At 50.4% G+C, this 19,081-nt stretch overlaps 1 protein-coding gene across 1 annotated transcript in view; it reads left to right on the top strand.

The window, feature by feature from the left end:
* Positions 1–276: 276 nt before the first annotated feature.
* Positions 277–19,081, top strand: part of LOC144943501 (inactive dipeptidyl peptidase 10-like) — a 518,643-nt gene continuing 499,838 nt past the window's right edge. Inside the window, exon 1 of the mRNA XM_078871017.1 lies at positions 277–804. Within this exon, the coding sequence (XP_078727143.1) occupies positions 754–804 (51 nt within the window). The 5' untranslated portion in view covers positions 277–753. The remainder of the gene's footprint in view (positions 805–19,081) is intronic.

The raw sequence follows: 19,081 nt of genomic DNA on the forward strand, positions 1-19,081 counted from the left end.
ATGCAGAAGGGGGTGCACCCCAAAGAAAGCCGCCGCTCTCCGTGGCGCCAGGTTCGCTCCCTCCTTGCAGGTCGTGCGGTTACGCCAGACAGCGAACGAGAGATTTGGCACTGGTCTGAAATAGCATTCAACCCTGCATCCTCCACCATCCTCTTCAATCCTTGCATCGCTCCTCCCCATTTGACTTTGGTCTGCCTCCATCCCTCCCTCTCACTCCTCCCTCCCTCTCCCCCGTTCTATCCCCCTCCCTCCCTCCCTCTCTCTCTCTGCCGTGTGCACCGCGCATTCATTCGCACATCATCCAGGCTCGCGAGAGAGCGGCCGAGAAGAGAGCTAGAGAGAGAGAGGAGAGAGTCGGGACCCCGTTGCATTATAAAGCCACCGGGAAGGGAGGATAAAAACCCTAATCTGCGATAACCTATATTTTCACACACACACACACACACGACCGTTATCACCATCAGCATCAGCAGCAGCCTCATCAGCGTAGGAATAATCATCGTAAGACGCAATTGGTAAGAGCGGGAGCACGGGCAGAGAGAGAGTCGGGCAGCAGAGACGCAAGGACGTTCTGTGTCGCGCGCATCACCGCGGCCAGAGAGCGCACGTGTGTCGAGTGAGAGGAAAGAAGAAGAGAAGCGGAGAGAGAGACACGAAGGGAAGCGAGAGGGAGAGAGAGGGGAGAGAGAGGGGAGAGGGACACACGCATCTGCTGCCTGAGAGCGGTTGCCTCGCCGGAGCCAACGGGGGATTATGACCGGAACTTCGGATGATTCTCCGTCGCGGAGCGGCGCACCTGAGCCGGTACACCCACACACGTGGAGATGTACACGTGTGTACACCCACACACGTGGAGATACACACGTGTGCACACCCACACACGTGGAGATGCACACGTGTGCACACTCACCCACACACGTGTGTACACCCACACACGTGGAGATGCACACGTGTGCATACCCACACATACACGTGGAGATGCACACGTGTGTACACCCACACACGTGGAGATGCACACGTGTGCACACTCACACATACCTGTGCAGATGCACACGTGTGCACACCCACACACACCTGTGCAGATGCACACGTGTGTACACCCACCCATACACGTGGAGATGCACACGTGTGCACACCCACACATACCTGTGCAGATACACACGTGTGCACACCCACACACACCTGTGCAGATGCACACGTGTGCACACCCACACATACCTGTGCAGATACACACGTGTGCACACCCACACATACCTGTGCAGATACACACGTGTGCACACCCACACATACCTGTGCAGATGCACACGTGTGCACACCCACACACACCTGTGCAGATGCACACGTGTGCACACCCACACACACCTGTGCAGATGCACACGTGTGCACACCCAGCCGCGCATATAAACCTGTGCGTACACACATGCGCACACGCACCTGTGCTTACCTACCCACACATAAATGTACATACTTTGCATTCGCATGCATACCGGTGTGTATATACCCGTGTAACCATACCAGCGCATACATGTTTTCACTTACCTACCATCACCATCAATCATGAGTTCTCCACTGCTGGATACCTCGCCCACACACACTCGTGTACGTACATGCCTATCCGTATGCAAACGCACACGTGCATATGTTTACTCGCCAATGCATATTCCAGACAAAGATTCCCGTACAGTCTGAACAGACCGTTAGGGCAAGTGCTGTTAGCGAGCGCCTATGAAGACCGGTACGGACAGCGCCCGAGGAGGGCTGTGTGGCCGCTACCAGCACGCTCGGCCGCCTTTGTCTCCCTGTCGCTGACGTTTACACATCGCAATGAGCACTCGTCTGAGGCCGAGTCGAACTCAACTGGTTCAGATTGTAATTCGTGACCGATGTTAGCCGGGGCCGATCATCGAACCCAGGTCCCTCCACACACACACAAAGACAAAGATCCCCCATATAGCCTTAACAGACTGTAGGGGCAAGTGCTGTTAGCGAGCACCTATGAAGGCCGGAACGGTACACGAAGGGGTGGGTGGCCAGCACCACGCACGACCGCATTTGTCTCCCTAGTGGCAATGTTTACACACCGCACCAGGTACTCATTTGAGGCTGAGTCGACCTAGGGGAGGCCCGGGACCGGTTCAGATAATCGTCACTGGTGTTGGCCGTGAGCGGGAATTGAACACGTGTCGCTGGGTTCATAGCGCAGCGCGCTGACCGCTACACTACCGCTCCCCACCACACACACACACACATATACACACACAAGCCAACATACCCATCCTGCCGGACGCCCTCAAGGTCAGTGCCAGTCTAGGTGCACCTAGTAAGCCGACCGCACATCTCTCCGGGATTCGTGCCTCATTGTGGCTCCGGCTACACGACGCGTCATCGTGTCTCCCTGCGTCCCCGTGTCACCGTCACTCTCCATGTCCCCGTGTCCCCCGTGACTCCCCCGTGTCTCCAGGTTACCGTGTAAGAGCGTCTCTTCCCGTATTCGTGCCTCTGCTCTCCCGCGCCGACTCGCCCCCTTACTCCGTCTTTGTGCACCCGTGCGCCAATGTACCCGTGTCTCCGTGTCTCCGTGTCTCTGTCCGTGTCTTGGTATCTCCACCGTCTCCCTCCCCCGTGTCCCCGTGTCACCGGTTCTCTGTGTCTTCCGCCGCGAATCGCGCGGAGGAGCGGTACCTTGGAGAGCGCACAGACGCGGAGGTGACTGCGCAACCACCAACTCGATGCCCAGCCCCAACCCTAACCCCAACCCTAACCCCAACACACGTCGGCAGGGTCTCCACCGCGTGCTGTTTATTGACCAGCTCTTGACTCTGTCGTGACCTTGTCAGCTCTCCTGTCTCTCTCCTCCTCCTCCTCCTCAATAGATCTCTCGTCTCTACCCCCCTCCCCACGTCGCTCACAAACTCTCCTGACACTCTCCCTACATCTCACCAGTTAACTTGTTTCGCTCGCTCTCTCGCTCTCTCTCCCCTCCCCATCGCGCTCGCTCGTCGCGTCTCTCGACAATCACATCAACTCTCTTTCTTCCCCTCTCCACAATCCTCACAGCTCGCTATAATTCTCCGACAACCACCGCCACACCATCTTCATCTCTCTCACCATATCTCTTTTCGTTTCACGAGAACGCTATTTTCTCATCTCTATCTCACTGACTCTTTGGGTATCTCTCCAACGTCGGCTATTTATAATTTTACATGACTCTATTTAGAATCTCTGGTGACAGAAAAAAAAGAAATGCGTTATCGATGGTGTGCAAGGACGACTTTTAACATTAACACATTCGCATGATGGTAACACGCATTCATGGCCTCTGGTGGCTGCAGATCCCGAGAGCATATATTTCCAAAGTAGTGTATCTTGGAAATCTCTAGGGAATTGTCTGTCCTTAATTGTACGTGTTAATGAATGCAGACACCGACAAAATAAGGACACTCATGATATTTTATCGGTGTAATTATATGTGTGTGTGTGTGTATGTAACGCAACAAAGACAAAGATTCGCCGTGTAGCCTTAACAGACTGATGAGGCAAGTGCTGTTAGCGAGAACTTTGTAAGGCCGGCACGACACGCGAGGGGGTGGGTGGCCAAAACCACGCTCAACCGCCTTTGTCTCCCCAGTGGCGATGTTTACACACCGCACTCGGCACTCATCTGAGGCTGAGTCGACCTAGGGGAGGCCCATGACCAGTTCAGATATTCGTCACTGATGTTGGCCGGGGAGCGGAAATCGAACTCGGACCGCCGGGTTCGTAGCCCATCGAGCTAATGGCTAAATGATCGCTCCCCAACAAAGACAAAGATCCCCCAAATAGCCTTAATAGACTATTGGGGCAAGTGCTGTTCGCGAGCACCTATGAAGGCTGGATCGGCACACGATGGGGTGGGTGGCCATTACCACGCCAACCGCCTTTGTCTCCCCAGTGGCGATGTTGACACACCGCACTAGGTACTAATTTGAGGCTGAGTCCACCTAGGGGAGGCCCATGACCGGTTTAGATATTCGTTACGGACGTGAGCGGCAATCGAAGTCGGGACGCCGGGCTGGTAGCACATCGCCATAACCGCTACACCACCGCTCCCCGCACTTAACACAGCGCACCCGCCCACACGTGCACAACGAGACAGACACACACACACAGAGAGAGAAAGAGAGACGCATACACAAGGCAGCGAGAGCTCTCAAGTCGCGGGCTCTCTCCGCGATCGTCAAGCTTCCATCCACGTGCTCGACGTGAATGGGAGATGGCCCCACTTTAAGCGGATACAAAAAAAAACTGGCGATTTTTTTTTCGTAAGATAAATAAAGACATGAAATGATACAAGAGGTCCGCAAATATTTGACCCTGCATTGAGTGGGGGATTTTTTTGTGTTTTTTTTTAATGGAGGTAAAATATGTTGTCTACGTTCCATTTGATCACATTCCGGACATCTTTTCGTACAGAGCATCTCTCGACAATTTTTTTTCTCTCTCTCTCTCTCCCCTGGGCATCATGAGCTCAGTGACGCCACATTTGCTCCATCCTCCGCTCATCTCATCATCACAAATCAGCCGTTTCCTTCCCCTCGCTCGCTACAATGTTTACACACGGCATCGGGTACAGTGCTGGATGAATTCAAGGCTGAGTCGACCTAGACGAGGTCGACGACAAGTTTTGATTGTATCCATTCGTGCCCTAACCGTGGCTACACCAGTAGTAGTAGCTTCATCGCTAGGTTTAAAATGTGCGGAATGTTTTTTTATCAATAAAAATTAAGCAATTTTATCGGTGATTTTCAGATCTTTGTTAATCCAATTCCGGACCAGAGCCTCCCATCCCCACGCCGTGCCCATCTTTGGGGATTCTTTGACCATACTTCACCGCATTGTGCAATGCTGGTTGGTGAAATGGGTTGTTGGCTGGGTGGGGAGGAGGTCAGATATCACTCGCCACTGATAGTTAGCCGGGGATGGAAACCGAACTCGAGTCGCCGAGTTCGCAGCGCAGTGCGCCAATCACTGCGCCACCCCTCCACCGCCGGTAAGGTACGCAGCGTGGACCGTTACAGGGTTGCTAAATGGTAACCGGTAACCGTTTTCGAAACTGAGAACCGGTTCAAAAAGTCAGGAATTGGTAATCGTCTCCAATGGAATGTTCGTAACGAATGCGACGATTGGCACACGCGAACGTGCGCCTAAGTCACCACATGCCACACTTGCCCTTGTTTCTCGGTCAAGAGTTAAAGGTGCAAGCCCTGCAATTTCTTTCTTGCGGTGGCAATTTTTAGTTAACTACTTCACCTGGTATACATGAGGTCGTGGGTTCGATCTCGAGGCTGATGCCTGTATTTTTGCACGTTCTCCCTATGGTCGCGTGGATTTTTTTCTCCGGGTCCTCCGGGTTTCCCCTCCGCATTTAGAAACACGCGTTTAGAGTATTTGACTGCTTTCAATTTCTACATGATGAGCCGCTCCCTTGAGCTATGATTTGTGGCCAGGTTTCTTCTGAAAGAGAGCTGTATTGCTCAGCGGGCATCACCTAGAAAATCGTTAGTTTGCTCGCGCGGCTGCTGGCAGAAGGGCCTCCACTAGAGGGAGCTCTACAGTGGTACTTGGTCTACTCTTCCCTGCCGACCAGACGTGTTGGAAGTGGTGGGAGTGCTCACACGTTACTCCCACAACACGCGATTTGCCGCCGGAGCGACTAAATGTATCGTATCCACTTATACTGCTTAGATGGACAAACGGCAGGGGGGGGGGGTATTTTAGTCGACGTGGAGAGATGAATCGACGCCCTCTGGATTGCGAGGTTCAATCTGCCCCCCCTCCCCTCCCTCCTAACCTCCCTCCCTCTCTCCCTCCCCTCCCTACCCACTGATGAATGCGAGATCCCAAACAACACGCGCCCTGCACACTTATGGGACGCGCCTTCTGGGAATTGTCGCATCTCTGTGTTGATGTGTTTATTGCCCCGAATGCACCCCTCCCCCCACCATCCGCCCCCTCCCTCCCTCCCTCCCTCCTCCCCCCCTCCCTCCCTCCCTCCCTCCCGCCCCCCTCCTCGACTTTGTTAACAATATCCGATGCAATCTTCTTCACGGGATGCAGGACGGCAGGCGTCAGCTGTATTGGAATCTAATCTTGCTGCAGGTAGCTAATGAAGGAAGGAATTATTTGGTCTGCTAAAATTAGTCGTACATGGGGTGAATAAAGCAGCGTGTTAGCAAAAACTAAACTATAAAACTTTTACCAGGTAAGGCCCATTGAGCTATATAGATGTCATCTTATTGGTTCTTTCGGTAAAGTCACGTAGAAGGGAAGTAATAAAATAATAAAAATAAAACATAATAAAACAATTCTCACGACGTTTCGGCCACAACGCAAGCAGCCGTCCTCAGGTGTGTTATTATGTTTTATTATGTTATTACTTCCCTTCTACGTGACTTTATTATGTTATATTATTTTATTACTTCCCTTCTACGTGACTTTACCGAAAGAACCAAGAAGATGAATCCCTGCAGTCACGAAAGCTTTAAATCTATATAGATGTATTTCTTTTTTTTTATCAGAAGCGACCTGGCAACAAATGCGAGCTCAACGAAGTGGCTTCTCGTCACGTGTTCATCTATAGCAGTAGCCAAGTAGTAAACAAAAAACGCGTGATTTTTATTCTAAATGTGGAGGAAAAAAAAAACCGGAGGACGCGGGAGAAAAATCCACGCGACCACGGGGAGAGAGAAAGAGAGGCACGCGAACTCCAAATATACAGCAGCAGGCGTCAGGGTCGGCATCGAACCCACGGCCTCCTGCATACGTGGCGAGGGAGTTAACATCTCCTAGCCACTGCTGTATCAGTGGCGAGGTAACCTCCCACAACCCCCTCCCACGACACGCCACCCCCACCGCGGACCTTCTAATTAACTGAAATTGTGCCGCTTGTTTGGCGCCGAGGATTTGCTGTAACCTTTTGATGGCTGGAAGGTCAATGGTCAACCAAACCGATTTCCCCGTCCTATAAACTTGCAACGGCGTTCTGGCAGAGTGCCCCGGTGGGAGGGGAGGGGAGGGGGGGAGGAGAGGGGGGGGGTAATAACTCAAGCCCCCGGGACCGATGGGAGCCTGGGTTCGAATCTGAGTATCAGCCGTCCGTGATTAACGCAAGTTCTCAAGTGTAAGAGGGTTTATAACCTCCACCCGGTCACCAATGATTGTCTAACATGAATAAATAAATACAGGGTGAACGTTTTAGACCCCGCGGTAAACAGTGCCTGGACCAAAATCGATAGATACTCAGGGAGAACACTCAAATTCCACATCACAGTTGTGTCCGCAATCTACTTGCTGCACTGCCTTAGGTAGCCGGTGTGTCTTACACGTGTGATAACAACTATGAGTCCAATTGCTCTTTCTCACGCCGCTTCATCGGCTTCTTTTTTTTTCGTCTTAAGATTTGTTTAAGCCAATTACACGTGGGCGTTCGTTATACAAGCGGGAGAAAAGTGGAGCACCCGAAGTAAAACCCACGCACGTTAATGGTAGCGACACACCCCCTCCCCCCCCGTCCGTTACAGACGGTAACAGACGGAGGAGATCAGTCCATTTGCTGTACTGCCTTTCTCACGACGAGCCAAGGAAGCGCGACTTCCTCCTCGACGCCTGCGTTGAAGGGAGATTCGCAGCCTTTGCTCAGTGACCCACCAACCCTCGCTGCTTGAACTGCCGCCGCGCTCGGTAAACAGGCAGAAGCGTGGCCACCAAGGCCACTTCCCGGGCTTTGATCACAGCATGGGACACCGGCCACAAACGCGAATTTTCGCTCGACCTTTTTCGATATGTCGATTGAAGTGTATTATTATTATTTTTGTGTTGTTGCTGTTGTTGTTGCCCATTTGTTCGCGGACTTTGATGGCTGACGGTCAAGAATCGTGACAGAAGGGAGCAAGCGGCACGTGGCCACGGTAATCTGGTCACTGCCTCTCCGCGGGGGGCCCTCTGAAACCTCCGTCTAGCAGAGGCCCATCTTGCCAGCGGTGGTGTGAGTGCGCAATTGTAGGGGCTTGCCTCTTTCCCCCCTTCACGGCAAATTAAAGGGGGGTTTCCACGCTCGCTTTGTGTGCTTCGCGGTATGACGGCCGTGAGCGAGTCGAGGTTCGAGATATGCCCCCCACGGATTGTTGGCGGGTATCAATCCGGAGTCGCAGCACCGACTCCGAGTTCCGTGGTAACGTCGGCGTCGCGATGGCACGAACACACCGTAGATTTTAACACGCGGAGAGGCGGTGACCAGATTACCGTGGCCACGTGACGCTTGGTCCGGCACGCGCGTTGTCTGCCCGCCGGCACCAGTCGTGAATGCCGGACACTCTGATGAGCCGGGAGCGGCGATTTTGAGGCAATAGATGGCAGAGCTTTAGAAGTTGAGATTTGTATATTGCGGAATGTATATGATTATTAAATATACAGGGTGCTGCAAAAAAATGTTAACACTTACATGGGACTATCGTTTTCAATGGAAAAAAGAACGGACAATACACTGTAACATGATAACAAATGTCATGTTAATAGCTTCAAAAAGTCAAAGAGTCTCCACTTGTTCGCCATCATTGTCAACGCGTGCCTGGGATCTTCTCCAGGTGGTCTCCAGAGCCCGGATGCACATTTCTAGTGGTGTTAAAAAACATTCTAAGCACCCTGTATTTACATTATCCCATTTCGTGGTTTGCAGGCTTGTTCCGGTACTCTGGTTTACTTTTCTCACTTTTGAAAACGTTCCCTTAAAAATTAATCGGCCTATTATTCAAGTGCAGGATCCTCCTTACAGTATTATTGAGACTCAGCGAGACTTAGTCGAGCACTTGACCTCTATTCGAGTCAACATTGAGGCATCGGCGCGCATCTCCTGCATGAAGGCCTGAGCCAGTGGTGGAAACGTCACATTCCTATGGCGGGGGCAGGTCAGCTATACTGTTGACCCCCCCCTCCCACCTAACAACGTCGGTACCTGTGCCATCAACCCCGGGAGGGCTGAAGGATGAGCTGAGTCACACTCCCCCCCCCCCCCCCCGACGTGACCAGATCTCCAGCCGCTCACTCTACCTCTGAGACACTTGGCAGGGATTTCTCGTAAAAATCCGTGACATTGTCGCTATAATTGTCCGGCTTTCGTACGACACCCCAATCGGTCTCTTTCACTCGAATGCCTCCTTGACCGCGCCGCACAGCGTTGCACCCCGTCTCTCTCTCAGCCGAGTCGCCCAGAAAACCACATCTCGAGAAGCAATCGGCGTACTACCTCTTTGTGTTTTTCTTGTTGTTGTTGTTGAAGGTGACAACTTCTTGGACATCTGTGGGAACAAAAAGAGCTTTACGGCTATAATAGAGGTTTTTTTTGGGGGGGTTAGCTCATCCGATTCCTCCAGCATAACTACAGATTATGATTGTGACAACGAGGTTGGGTGATGGGCGATGTCACGCAGCCATCGCGATCGCCACGAGCTCGATATAAAGGCTCGCAGTAATTTCCCGCAATTTAATTTGAACCCAAACATTTTAATCTTTAAGGTCCGTGAGTCACAAAGGACCGCGTGGAGCTACGAGTCGAATAAATCACCGGGACGGCTAAAGACGCGGCGATCGTTCTACAACTCATCGGATTTACTCGGAATGCTCAAGATTCAAAGGTCAAAAGGGCATCACTCACAACCAATGCCGTTGAAGCCACGAGACTTTGCCATAGCCTCCGTACATTCTGCTCGAGATCCTGAATACTATCGCAAGGTCAACACGTGACCTAAAAAATACGCTCTTATTTCTAGATTTGAAGCTTTCGTGACTGCAAGGATTCATATTCTTAGGTTTTTTCGGTAAAGTCACGTAGGTAAAACATTAAAATTAATAAAAGTAAAATAAAATAAAAATCACGACGTTTCGGAGGCAACACAAGCATCCGTCTTCAGGTGGAACCGTCACAGCCACGATAGCTGTACTTTTATTAATTTTAATGTTTTACCTACGTGACTTTACCGAAAAAACCTAATAGTATCCGCTCTTACTCTTTGCTATCATCTGGCTCGAGGTCTTCCCCTTGATGGATGCCCTCTGGATGCAGCTCCGCTGCCAGTCTCCGTAACCTGCCCTCCGCCTTCCCGCACACGTGTCCCACCAATCGCAAGCTCATCATCGTGATTGTGTCTGCTTAGAAACATATCCCGGATAATATCTATATCTACTTATTAGCACTGCCTAGCTACGTTCTATTCAGAACGCCCAAGGTGATTTTGACTATCTATGTTATGAAATAAATATTATCCTCCACGCGCATCTGTATTCAAAGGTGGAAGTAAGATTCTTTTCAACTGGCCCTTTTGTGTTGTCAAAGTCTGGCTCTCCCACCGGCACAGTATCGTCGTGACACGGACAATAGCACATGCCTCAAACGTCCTTATGTTAATGCTGCAGCTCCTCGCTTTGCTTACATGTTAAAGATGTGTCGCGTCCCATGGAAATGCTGGAGACTTCGTGCATCAAACCGGCATAAATATTTCCGCACATAGAAATTTAAAACTACTACTTTTTTTTGCATTTTACCAGGGTAAGGCCCACTGGGCTATATAGTTCTTTTTCAGAAGCAACGTGGCCCCAAATGATAGCTCAACGAGAAAAACGATTGCTGCCAAATCGTCTAAATCCATGTTTCTTAACGCGGAGGGAAGAACTCGGAGAAAAATCCAGCATGCAAACTCCAAATATACAGGCGTCAGGGTCGTGATCGAACGCACGACCTCCTGTATACCAGGCGAGGTAGTTAACATCTCGCCGGCATGGCGGGCCCATATACATAGAAAAAGCCACGTTTCGATTATGTTTGGAATTAGCAAAAGGTCAGTGTCAATTTCAGCTCATCGGATTCCTCGAGAATATATAAACGTCATGATTTTGATTCTCTCGTCAAACCATCCGAGCCGGAGCGTACTGGGCGAGGGTTCTCGCGCCGCTGGTTAATGTTGAGGCCACTGCGGCTGTTCGCCCCCCCCCCCATCGCAATGCCGGCCACGGTTGCCTGCGCTATCAAATGCCCTCTCTATTGCAATTTAATGAGCGTGGGCTGGAAGCTCCCTTTAATTCATTATTCAAGCCCCGGCCTGGCACCCCCCCCCACCGCACCACGTGCACTCCCACCCCCTTCTCCCCCCACCGCTAAAATCTCAGCCGTGACGACGTCACGGTGATGGTGGTGGATATGGAGATTTGTGCGCGTGAGGTGCACGTGGCGAGAGGCAGCACGTGGATGATGATGATGATGCCCATGGGCGTCACGGTGGCGAGATGTTAACTCCCTCGCTTGATACACAGGAGTCCGTGGGTTCAATCCCGACCCTTACGCTTATATATTTGGGAGTTTGCATGGTTCACTTTGCCCGTGGTCGCGTGGATGTTTTTCGGGTCCTCCCGATTTCCCACCCCCCGCCCACCCCCTCCACATTCAGAATCAACACGCGTTCAGAGTATGTGACTGCTTCGATTTAAAGCTTTCGTGATTGCAGGGATTCATCTTCTTGGTTCTTTCGGTAAAGTCACGTAGAATGGAAATAATAAAATAATAAAAATAAAACATAATAAAATAATTCTCACGACGTATCGGCCACAACGCAAGCAGCCGTCCTCTGGTGTTCTCTCACGACTTTTTTGCCACAACGCAAGCAGCCGTCCTCAGGCGTTCTCCAACTGAGGACGGATGCTTGAGTTGTGGCCGAAACGTCGTGAGAATTATTTTATTATGTTTTATTTTTATTATTTTATTATTTCCCTTCTATGTGACTTTACCGAAAGAACCAAGAAGATGTGTGACTGCTGTCAATGTCCACACGATAAGCCACTTTGTTGAGCGAGAATTTGTGATAGTCAGGTCGCTTCTGAAAAAAAAAATCGCTACATAGCTTCTAGTGGGGCCTTCGCCTGTTCAACTAAAAATAGAAAATAAAAAATGATGCTTTGGGGTCTCGCGCCACGCAGAGGGGGGGGGGGGGGACGGGGGTAGCGGTGAGGTGAAGGGGGTGGTGGTTAAGTCGACTTCAGTGAGGGAGGGGAGATGGAGGAGGAGAGGGAGCAGAAGAGGGAGCATCAGCAGAGGGAGGAGAAGTTGAATTAATGAGGTCTGTGGGGTCGTGTTGAGGTGGGATCATAATGAGGTGCGCCGCTGCTCACGTGCGTTGCATGTCGGGCCCGGAACTTTGCAGGCAGGGTGAGTGAGTGGACTGTCCACGCAACACAGACGGACCGTACCCCGACCGTCTGCGTGGATTTCAAATGCGCGTATTTGAAACTATGCCATTCATTGAAATGCATTTTTAAACCTTTACACGTCAAATGCGCCGTGAGTATTTTGTGTGTTTTTTTATTCATTCGCCACAGCGTTTTTTTGTTTCTAAAAATAACTAACACGTTTGCTGTCCTGTACTTTGTATTTTTACGTGACTCCAAACCGCAAATTATATTGTGGTTATGTAGATCGTAGAGTATTGTTGTGTATACCGTATTATCAAAATGTGTGCAGGCATGTGCATGAATGTTGGACTTCTTTCGCACCGTACGTAGCCAACCGTGCTAATCGGAGGTGCGTCGACGGGGAGCCGTAACTTGGCTCGCCGGGGGAGGGTGGCGCAGCAAAGTTCGTTCGAACCTCCCCGTCTGTCCTATCTGTATGGGATAGGGTGTTGCCCCCTCGCACGCGTTGGGTTTCTCCTGGTGCTCTGATTGCCCTCCCGCGTTTACAATGAACACTCCTTCGGTACGCAGGAATATTGGCCATTTTTATTAAAAAAAAATATTTTAGAGGCTCCCGTAGAATTAACCGACCACGAAAGAAGCGGTCGATCAAGCAACGCGTTTAGTCGATGATTCGACGAGTCGTGACATTGCCCCCAATTTGTGCAGAAAAAAAACCAGCCTGTCTAAGGTCGTACGGGGGGGGGGATCTTTGTGTGTTCACGTGACCGTGTGGCCAGCTGTTGCCGTGCACCCCACGTGCGTCTGGGGAGCACGTGGGGAGCACGTGGGGGGCACGTGCCCCCCCCCGCCCTGCCCACGCCCGCCAGCCCCGACACCTCCCACACACGCACGGCACCACCGCGCGAAGCGTTAAACCAAATTAAACGAATTATTGCGTGGGGAGCAATTACGTGGAATAAAATAAAACGCTTTACACGCCACTCGCGTGTACGCCGTGCCCGCAGCGGCGGCGGCAGCGGTGGTGGATGTTGGTCCGTGTGTCGGAATCAGAATGTTGATTTACACTGGAGAAATCCGATGCGCTATAAAGCTCTTTCTTTCACAGATGTCCGGTAGGGGCGGATCAGAACAACAACAACAACAAACGATACAAATAAGACGACATGAGTGTACAGCATATTAGAGGTAAAGAAATTACTAAAAAAAAACACAAATACAACTGAACTGTTTTATATTCCCAGGTAAAGCCCACTGAGATAACTGCTTCGTTTTCAGAAGCGCACTGGCCACAAGAGTGGGGTGCACAGCTGATGCATCGGCCAGTCATCTCAGTCAGTCAACCCACTGCACCTGGGTCTGTCCCGTGACCGCCCGCTAGTCGTGCACGGCTGTTGTTATTGTTGCGTGTGTGTGTGTGAGCGATAGGGTAGCAGTTAACAAGCGGGTCTTTTGATGATAATTATTCCGCGGAAGCTGAAAAAAGCAGTCAGAAAAAATAGGGGGGGGGGTGAGCAGACGACAAATTACAGGGAATTTACTGCGTCCTGACCGCTAAGCTTCTTAACGAATGAAGCAAGCAGAAGAGCAGCTCTTGAAGGGTCATTCCACTAACCGGGAGTGATTTAGAATCTATTACCACATCAGCCTATGACCGAAATCAACCACAATCCGCCCGGGCTCGTCAGATCTCGGAAGCTAAAGGCGGGTTGAGCCTGGATAGTGCTTGGATGGGCGATCACCGCCACGCATAAAGCCACGCGTGTGTGTGTGCTCAGCCATCTGTGATTGAGCCGGGCTCTCAAGGGTAGAGAGTTGGCGGTGTCAGCTCCGTCGCCGATGAAAACTATGCATACATATTCCTTGGTTCTTTCGGTAAAAGTCACGTAGATAGGAATGTTTTAAGTGAATACAAATAATACAAAATAAAATATTAGTTTTTATTCACATTTTTTTTTAATCTACGTGACTTTACCGAAAGAACCAAAGAATATGAATTCCTGCAGTCACGAAAGTTTTAAGTCAAAATGTATGAATATATATTTTATTGTTTTACAAGGTAAGGCCCACTGAGCTATTTAGCCCTTTTTCAGAAGTGACCTGGCTATCACAAATGATAGCTCAACGAAGTGGCTCATCACGTGGACATTTATAGCAGCGGCCACGCACTCTAAACGCGTGTTTCTAAATGTGTAGGGAAGAACCGGAGGACCAGTAGAAAAATCCACGCAACCACGGGGAGAGAGATATACAAACTACATCCAAACAGGCAGCAGCCTCGGGTTCGAACCCAAGACCTCCTGTATAACCAGGCGAGGTAGTTAACATCTCGCCACCGCGGCAAGATGTTAAGTACCTGAAAACAACAATAACAACAACAACAACTAAAAATCCCCCATCACGGAAAATGTGGCTCTGCACTTAATTTCGCAACATTATTGCAGCTTCGGGGAACTAAAGAGGCGGGTTTCATTGCCAAGTAACACATGTTCGGTGGCAGGGCACGTGGGATAGCTCCGGCCAATCCACTGGTCGGGACTAGAGACCGCTTGTAAGGACCTCTCAGTGGTAGCTCCTTGACAGCCACCTCCGGCGGGCCGTTCCCCAACACAAACGGATGGTTTACTCTGGTGACGAGACTGGTTGGGGGGGGGGGTGGACGAGGTGACGCGTGCGAGGCAAGTGGGACGACCCAGGTACGAGGCACCGCCGTGAACACTCCGAGATTACACTGAGAGTGGAATGGTCCAGATTTGCCACGAGTTGGAGGAAACTACTCCTGATAATAATAATAATAATTGCGCTCTTCAAACGGAATCAATAGCGAGTGCCTCTGCGAATGTTGCGTTCAATTAAGGACCTCGTGTAACCGCCACCCTGGGTTGCCCGAGGCGAAACCAACCATCACTTAGGGGTCTTGACAATTAGAGTCGGAGGCCAAACACGGGGCTCACAAGCAGAATGACAACAACAACAATTAAATGTATTTCGCCGATAACCGCAACCATCTGGTTCATTATCCCTGGCGGGCGCGGCGGTTGCAACAGAATCAGAATGTGCATTCATACTAGAGGAATCCGATTAGCTGTAAAGCTCTTTTTTAAACAGATGTCCAGGAGCAAAGACGGTGCAGGTTCCTTTGAATGCTCCACCGCGTCTGTCCAACCGACTGCAACATCTGTGAAACGACTGGACGTCTGTGAAAAAAGAGATCTTCATAGCTCATCGGATCCCTCCAGTCTAACGAAGGATTGGGATTCTGATCAACGTGGTCGCCACTTGGGCTCCAGTCAGCGGGTCTCGTGTGGTGGTGCTGGTGGGGTCAAGTGGGCAGGCCCCCACCTCCTCCAAGACATCTGGCCCACAGTTAAAGAATAGTCCCAGTATCGTAACTAGCCTGGGGGCCAAAGATACGAGTTGGGGGCCCTTCTTAACGACCACTGTGTAACTTGAGCAAAATGATTTTGGACATAGAACTCCGTTTCTGGGATATGTATTTCATTAGATACTGCGTCAATTGTATTGCAAAGCCGTACTACTACTACTACTACGGAGCTGAAGTGGCCGCATTTTTCAAAGATGGAGCGCCTCCCCTACAGCGTCAAATGTTCGAGACCGTGAGGGTAACGATGGTGTGATTAGGCAAGAGGAGTCCGCGATATTATATAATTATAATAAGCCTAAGGTGCAACCGTGCGAGACAAAACCAAACATTTGGACCGCACCTGAATAATTTCCGCACCCCCTTAGCTGATGACGTAATCACTACGCCACTGGCCTCTATCGAGGAGCTCTCTATACCTGAGCTGATAACGTAGTTCAGTCGCCACTGAGTAGGCCCCAATATCCTACACGAGAGGTCCCCGGTCAAGGGCTCTCTATGGTAGAGGCCGTTCCACCAACATTGGCGTAAGCAAGCAAGCAAGTGCAAACTTAAAAAAAAACTATTTTATTTTTTACAACTGCAAATATATCTCAGAGATGCTTTAACGAAGGTGAGGGACTGCATAGGGAGGATGATAGGGGAGGGGTGAGGCGGTTGGGGGGGGTCAAGGAGGGGAGGGGGTCAGGGTGAAGGAGGGGAGGGGGTCATGGAGGGGAGGGGTTGGGGTTCAAGGAGGGGAGGGGGTGGGGGTGAAGGAGGAGAGGGGGTTCAAGGAGGGGAGGGGGAGTTAAGGAGGTGATGGGGTGGGGGTGAAGGAGACACGGCACAGAGCAATGCCTAGGCACAACCCAGAGAAAATAATTCGGGGCCCACCATCAACCACAACAACAACCACAACAACAACCACAACAACAACAACAACCACAGCACGGCAGAGACCACCACGCAAATTCCGGTCACCCTACCAAGCGGCGGCTTTTGGCTGGCCATCGAATAAAAAGACGGTCACCGCATCGCGCGCTTTCACATGCGCTTCCATGGCCGTCTGGAACGCTCCTCCGTCCGAAATTAGAAGGCTACTGGAGCTCTGCACTGTTAAATCATCTCGATTTAAAATCAAATTTGTGTTGTGCTTAGTTTGTTGTCCTTTCCCCGCACCTCCGATTAGCGCGGTTGGCTACGTACGGTGCGAAAGAAGTTCTACATGCATACGTACAGCAACAACAACAACGTCAGGGGGCATCAGGGGCAGCACCAATAGATCCTAGGGGCAGTCTTGGGGGTGGCGGGATTCTTGGCTGACCAGTGCCCGGGTTGTCTCTGGGGTAGGAGACTTCCATTCGCCATTCGCCAAGTCCCGGATTTAATCTCACGCAACTGATCTATATTTAAGCTCTGTCTCAACACGCATAAATTCACACTGAGATATTAATGCATCATCTCACGGGGTTGTCTGAACCAATGGATCGTATCCAGGGATATCTGCAGATGCAGCGGTATTTGCACGCGGTTAAGTGACCGGTTTTGACTGTTGACGCGTTAATTTACCATTGTATGTTTCATGCCGGGCTGACAGACACTCACTCGGCCGTTACATTTTTAAGCTTTTACCCACAATCCATTACGGTGGCACGTAACGAGCCCTGTGTTGTGTTGGCAAAAGCGCGGGCCCTGGAATTCCCAGGCTCACGCCATTTCTGATGAAAGGACCCCTTCCCACGAGGGAGAGCGCTCGCGAAGCCCTCTCGATGCTATGTTGGCCTACTCTTCCACGCCGGCAAGGGAGGGCGTTGTGGAAGAGGTGGGAGTAACCCCGCGCTTTACCCCACCACACCGCTCACTGTGGCGAGACAAGTTCACACCGCTGGGCGGACAGAGGCGGGGGTATTTGAGTCACCTGCTGGATTGTTTAGATGTTACATCTTTAAGATTTCGTAATGGTGTAGACTTTTTACTTTTATTGCCACCAGCAGCAAAAGCACTGGAGGCGATTTCGATATGAAATACACAGTCACCAGCAAACAAATGAAAATAAACGCTATAAATCCACGCGCTGTGGCGCTAAAAGCACCGCGCACAACACGAAAGAAAAGTCACGTGGTGTAGAAGGCTTAGAGCCAACATAGCCCGACTTAAAAACCACGACCCCTTTTCCAGGAGGGTCCTGCACTGAGATGTATAGCCAATTGCAGCTAATCTACCACTCTGTCGGACATTAACGTCGGTTGTCTCACCGAGAGACTGGCCCCTGCCACGGGAATGTGGAATGTTCACATTTCGCTGAGAAACCGCCAGTTGCAGATGAGTGCTGCCGCAGTGCTCTGTGCCACGGGGCTGATGAACGCTGCGCCACAGCCGGTACAAACAATCTATGCACGCGCCTGTGTGCGGCAACGGTGCAGTAGCAGATTTCGCTTTGCTCGAAAGAAATAAATGAGAGAGAAAAAAAACAGTTTTACATGTGAGTTTTCCTATGATGCAATTATTGCCCACTCAGTGGCTGGATAATTAATTAGTGCGCATTTGGTCTGCAGACAGCGAGAGCCAAATATTATTTGGGTCTTTTGGTAAAGTCACGTAGATAGGTTCAAAGAAAATAACAAAAAACTACGACGTTTTGATCGCAACACAAGCAGTCGTCATCAGGAAGAGGGGGTTAGCTTCTAAAGGCAAACTGTTTATAAAGGTTTAAAATGGGCGTAGCCCAAACGTCAGCAGCCAATGTTAATGTCAGTGGTGGGCAGCGAACGCGACGGTGGTGGGTTTTCCACCAATTAAAGGGCTGCTGCCAGGTAAACATTAGCAGGTCAATGTAAGATCGTTGAGCGGCCTCTACGGCCAGCGCCCTGAGGTGGCTACGTTACTGTGAGAGATTAGCATGTTATTTTATACCTACGTGACTTTACCGAGAGAACCAAAGAGTAGAGATGAGCGTGTTCATGGCAGATCGCAGAGCAGCAACCTCGAGCTCGGCGAGCGAGGTGGCTGTGTTAGTTTAGACGCTGTCTTTCCGACAGACCTGTTTTTCACCTGAGGACGGCTGCTTGCGTTGTGGCCGAAACGTCGTGAGAATTGTATTTTATTATGTTTTATTTTTATTATTTTATTATTTCCCTTCTACGTGACTTTACCGAAAGAACCAAGAAGATGAATCCCTGCAGTCACGAAAGCTTTAAATCGAAATTTAAATCGAAATTTAGTGTGAGAGATTTCTCACGGACGCTTGTGTTGCGATCGAAACGTCGTAGTGTTTTTGTTATTTTCTTTGAACCTATCTACGTGACTTTAGCGAAAGACCCAAAGAATATGAATTACTGCAGTCACGAAAGCTTTGAGTCAAGATTTAGTGAGAGCCAAGTATAGACCGGACATCTGTGAAAATGAGCTTCATTGCTCATCGTATTTCTCCAGTATAAATATTTTTAAATCCTTTATATTAAGTTCACTTGCTTGCTTGCATAGGACCGTGCAAATCTTTCGGTC

Source organism: Lampetra fluviatilis, chromosome 31, assembly GCF_964198595.1.
Source record: "Lampetra fluviatilis chromosome 31, kcLamFluv1.1, whole genome shotgun sequence".
Taxonomy (NCBI): Eukaryota; Metazoa; Chordata; class Hyperoartia; order Petromyzontiformes; family Petromyzontidae; genus Lampetra; species Lampetra fluviatilis.